This window comes from Sinocyclocheilus rhinocerous, unplaced genomic scaffold, assembly GCF_001515625.1.
Source record: "Sinocyclocheilus rhinocerous isolate Xijiao unplaced genomic scaffold, SAMN03320098_v1.1 scaffold3119, whole genome shotgun sequence".
Classification (NCBI taxonomy): Eukaryota; Metazoa; Chordata; class Actinopteri; order Cypriniformes; family Cyprinidae; genus Sinocyclocheilus; species Sinocyclocheilus rhinocerous.
The window spans coordinates 180,853-185,983 of NW_015632029.1; the positions used below are offsets into that span (position 1 = coordinate 180,853).

The 5,131-nt window shown below is 43.8% G+C and overlaps 1 protein-coding gene across 2 annotated transcripts in view; it reads right to left on the bottom strand.

Moving 5' to 3' along the window:
- Window positions 1–5,131, bottom strand: part of LOC107742077 (phosphofurin acidic cluster sorting protein 1) — a 49,392-nt gene that overhangs the window by 12,070 nt on the left and 32,191 nt on the right. For both annotated transcript variants that reach the window (XM_016554939.1, XM_016554938.1), the window contains exons 8-14: window positions 3,815–3,874; window positions 3,084–3,235; window positions 2,854–2,947; window positions 1,908–1,979; window positions 583–692; window positions 362–494; window positions 55–159 (exon numbers count right to left, since the gene is read on the bottom strand). In XM_016554939.1, the coding sequence (XP_016410425.1) occupies window positions 55–159; window positions 362–494; window positions 583–692; window positions 1,908–1,979; window positions 2,854–2,947; window positions 3,084–3,235; window positions 3,815–3,874 (726 nt within the window). The remainder of the gene's footprint in view (window positions 1–54; window positions 160–361; window positions 495–582; window positions 693–1,907; window positions 1,980–2,853; window positions 2,948–3,083; window positions 3,236–3,814; window positions 3,875–5,131) is intronic.

Below are 5,131 nucleotides of genomic sequence, written 5' to 3' on the forward strand. Positions count from 1 at the left end.
ACTCACACATACACACACACACACACACACACCCACTCACACGTGGACACACACCTGGCCCTGCCAGTCCACTGTGTTGATGAGGATGATGTTCTCTGGGAGTCTCTCGTCTGAGATCAGGATCTGATTCAGCTGATCATACACTGATTTCCTGGGCACCTGCACAACACAAACACACATGAAACTAAACTCCCTCTCTGCAGATATACACATACAAATGATTCACACAATTAAAGGTAATGGACACATGATGAGACTGTGGTCACTGTCAACCTGAAATCAGAATAAAGTCACTTTTACTGATTCTGTTGGAGTGACAGAGGAGTGTTGATCTGGTGTGTTCTCTTGAGATCTGACGCACCTGTGCGCTGAAGCGGCTGTCGAGCGAATACTCGCTGTCCACGCTGATGGTGCGCTCGCTCTGAGCTCGGGAGTTCTGTCTGTCCTTCATGGATGTGCTGCGAGCGCGCCGTGGGACCCTGCTCTCCGCTTTACTGGAGGTCATAAAGACAGAGATCCGACTCACTCAAGCAGGTCATTTCACTTTCACAAAGCCCGTGAAAGACGCGTGTGAACGTGTACCTGGGACTGCTGTGATTCTGGGACTCAGTCTTGCAGAGTTTGTTCAGTCGATCGCTGATGGGCTCTGACACATCTGCCATTACTATCCCATGATGCTCTGCATCCGCCTCCTGCAGAAACACAGTGAGAGACGAATAAATGAACTCATCATATGATTTCTTTGAGGAATAGTTCAAATAAACAACATTTGACACTGTGTCATTGAAATATGTCTTCTATTCATCAGTGATGCATTAAAATAAGTGACAGTAAAGACATTTATAATGCTGCAGAAGATTTGTTTCAAATAAATGCTGTTCTTTTGAACTTTCTGCAGATATTCACATAGAAAACAGCTGTTTGAAATGGTATTATATAGGTTCAGTAAATGATGGGAGAATATTCATGTTTAGATGAATGATTCGTGTCGTTCCAGGGGTTCCGGTTTGAATGAAACATAAAGAAGCTGCGTCTGTGTCAGAAGTAAAGGTCAGAGGTCACAGCAGGCAGGTGGCTCACTCGGCCTGAATAATGTAGGAAACTCACAGCGAGGGAAAGGGCAAGAGAGACGACATGCAGGGCGGAGCTCAATTAGAGACAGAAAGACTGGCGAACACTTCAGCACAGATCTCAGATCAGATCATCTCCACCCGAACCGGTGTCAGCGGGCTTCATTTGTTAAAAAAATATACAACTTAAATATGGGACAGAGTGAAAGGAACTGATCTGATCCAGCTGAGAATTCCCCATCATATTCATTACAGTCAACCGAGATCAGCTGAACAAACTGAGCCCAGAGATGAGAAACACGTGATCCCTGCAGATCTAGCACACGTTCAGCTGAGAGGATTCTGGTTTCTGAATATTCTGAATTCAACGTTTAGTTTTAGAATTCATCCTGACCCAATAAGAGGAGGCAATGCTTAAATAACTAAAGACAGAAAACAAGCGTTTGCTTTCAGAAGGAGAGTACTACGAGTGCGTAAGTCATCCAAACCATAGAGTAATGATGCCTCTAAAAACAATTCAAGATTAAATATTCTATTTGGGAATATGTGGGAACCTTTATCTATTTTGAGAAGAATGCATTATTCCATCTTTGAAGTGACTTAGTTTTTAACTCTTACAGTTCAATGTCATTGGTAAATTGAATATGTATTAGTATTATTATTTTCTCAGCACAGGTACTGTTAAGTTGGGATTGGATGGGAATTAATGGGCAGGAAAAAGAGCAAAGTGAATGCCTTGAATGCTAAAAATAAAGGAACACAGAATGTGCTGTGAGCCAATCAGAATGAGGAGCTGAAGCTGTGCTGCGTCAGGTGTGTGTGAGGCTGAGCTCTCACCCCGCCGCTGGTGTCCTCCTGCTGCCACGAGCCGGCCGTCTCACACCCCTCCACCGACAGGAAGTCAGCAGCCTGCACAGGAAGTCATCAGCACTGATTTACATGTGTGTGTGTGTGTGTGTGTGTGTGTGAGCGTGAGTGTGTGTGTGTGTGTGTGAGTGTGTGTGAGTGTGTGTGTGTGTGTGATGTCAACATACAAAAATACTGTGTCTGCAACACTGCTGAACATCTACACTCTGTTTACTAGAAATTCAAGGTAGTTTTTATAGATATATATTAGGAGACCATTTGTTGATTTTAGATTTTGGAACACAAGAGTTAACTAGTACTAGTAATCAGTCTAATGTGGATTCTCTCTAGAGCATGAGTGATATAGTGGTCTATTATTATTTCAAACTAAAGAAATCAGTCCTGTGTGGGATGTGTGTGTAAACGCTGCGCTGCTGAACTCTCCTTGTTTTCTCCAGTGGAAACGTCGCTTCGTATGTGCCGCGTCTCCCTCTCGGATGCTTGTGATTCCAGAGACGGATCAGGTACTCACACAGATCTGATGTCAGGCCCTAAAAATACCCATAAACCCCCAAACATCCCGAATGCCCACCAGCACACCCTCAGATTAACATTCGATGAACGTGTGATGACATCAGCCTGGGTTCATTTACTGGAGCGAGGCGTCTGCTAAATTAAGAGTGTGGAATAACCTAGCGCTCAGATTCCTCTGATCCGAGCCCTTAAGACTCATTCCTGCACCCGGGCTTCTAACTATGGTTTTATTTTGTTTTGTTGTTTCATTCTATGCCTAATATTTGCTGCTGTAATTGTTCTCTGGGATGTACAGGCTGATTTAGAAATGTGCTTTAGAAAACAGTCTTTAACTGAAGGTTTGTGTGACTATAATCATCTGAACATGTGTGTGTGTGTGTGTGTGTGTGTGTGTGAATCTCACCATGTTGGACGCTGCGTCTCGGTGTTGATTGTGACTGTGAACGCTGCCGATCTCTGTTTGAGAACTGGAGTGAGACATGCCCTCAAAAAACGGCCTGAAACACACACACACACAAGCTCATTCAGCTACAGTGTAGAGCTCAGGTCCAGCTGCTGGCATTTCACCATACGGCTGCTTATTTCAACAGATAACAACACAAAGGAAGCAGATCAGACAGCCGAGGCTCATACCTGAGTTTGGGTTTCGGGGTGCTCAGGACGCTCTCGTTGTCCTCCAGCTCCGGGCCGCTGTCGCTCTGATTAAAAACCTCCAGACTGTCATAAAGCAGATCCAGATCCTCCTCCACCTCCTGCGTCTGATCCACCGGGTCTGAGTCCAGAACCTGAACACATCAGACAGAAGGAAAATATGCACCCAAATCACCTGCTGATAATCAGACTGAAAAGCCTTCATGGAAAAACTCATTTTCTCAGTCAAATTCAGACATTCCTTGTGCACATGTGCAGTGCTGAGATGTGTATTTTACATGCATTTTATATCTTACAAATGTGTTTATTTACATCTCACAAACTGGTCAGTGAAGGATATTTACTGAATATCTTCTAAAAACGCTCCTCTTTGTCAGCTTTCTTTTTAGATGTCATCAAGACGTAAATTCTGCTTGCTATATACATTTCTCCAGTTTCTCCATGTGCTGAAGTTTTCTTTGAATACATGTAATGCACGTGTAAATCAATATGTTAACCGGACGGGGTTCAAATGAACCGAAGTTACAGAATCTAGACTCAGAGCAGCAAATAAAAGGCTTGAACTCCTCGCAATCTTCCGTCTCCTCTGTCATGCACACTGCGCACGTTTGTGATGATGCAAGATGCATTCAACAGAATCCAGCAGAAACCAGATGCTGGAACAATCAGATTCAGACCACAGCAAACATGTCCGGTGTGAAGCCTGGACTCACCTCATCTGTGACTTTGAATCTCTTCAGTAAGGCCACAAACTTCTGCTTGAAGTTGGGTTGCTGTGAACATCAGAAGAGACGGTCAGTCAGAATCAGTGTTAGTCTCACTGCATCACTGCACACACAGGCTTCAGTTCCCATAAACCCACTGAGAATCTCTTCTGATCCCATAAAGACGGTGATGTTGAGTCTGAGACACTGGACAGATGCTTAAAATGACTGAAATAACACCAGACAGCTACGCTCATCCTTCTCTTGGTGTCGTCACGTTTTTATTGCTGCCTAGGGTTGCAAATGGGTGGAACATTTCCAGTAAATTACAGAAACTTTCCATATATATTTTAAAAATTTAAACAAGGTTTTGGTAACTTTCGGAAACTTTTGGAAAATTTGCCGTACCATGGGTGCAGCAGGCGCAATGATATTACGCAGCGCCTGAAAACAGGCTAACTTCCGTCAACATAACCAACGTGACCACCTGCTTGCACAGGGAGCGTGCTGGGGACTAGTTTCAGGCGCTGCGTAATATCATTGCGCCTGCTGCACCCATGGTACGGCAGCAAAGTTCCTTGATTATTACGCCGGAATGAGAGCATAGTTTCTAGCCATATCGGCCTAGAAAACCACAGCTCTTCATTTTCCGTCGGTCTTAGTACACGATGTAACTACAGAAGAGTCAAGTTTTAAATAGGAAAAATATAGAAACGCTTTGGTCATTTTTGAGCGAGATGCTAACAGTCTAATCAGATTCAATGATCTATGCTAAGCTACAGCTAAAAGTGCTACCGCCAGACCCGGAGATCGGCTGAATGGATTCGAAAATGGTAAAACTCTACTGTTTAACTCTAGGGGAGCTGGAAAATGACCCTATTTTCAAAAATAGTGGAGTGTTCCTTTAATGCTAGTTCATGTTCACGGAGGGCTGAATCACATTGCATTATTGAAACAGTTATATTTCTTATAAAGATGCTGTGAAACAACCTGTATTGTGAGAAGCGCTATACAAATAAAAATGACTGAATGAATGAATTAACTTCCTCTTCTGTACTATTAAAGACAGACACAGACAGTGAGACAGACAGACAGACAGACAGAGAGACAGAGAGACTGACAGACAGACAGAGAGACAGACGGACAGACACAGAGAGACAGACAGACAGACAGACAGATGAACAGACAGACAGAGAGACAGACAGACAGACAGACAGAGAGACAGATGGACAGAGAGAGAGACAGATGAACAGACAGACAGAGAGACAGATGGACAGACAGACAGACAGATCAACAGACAGACAGAGAGACAGATGGACAGACAGA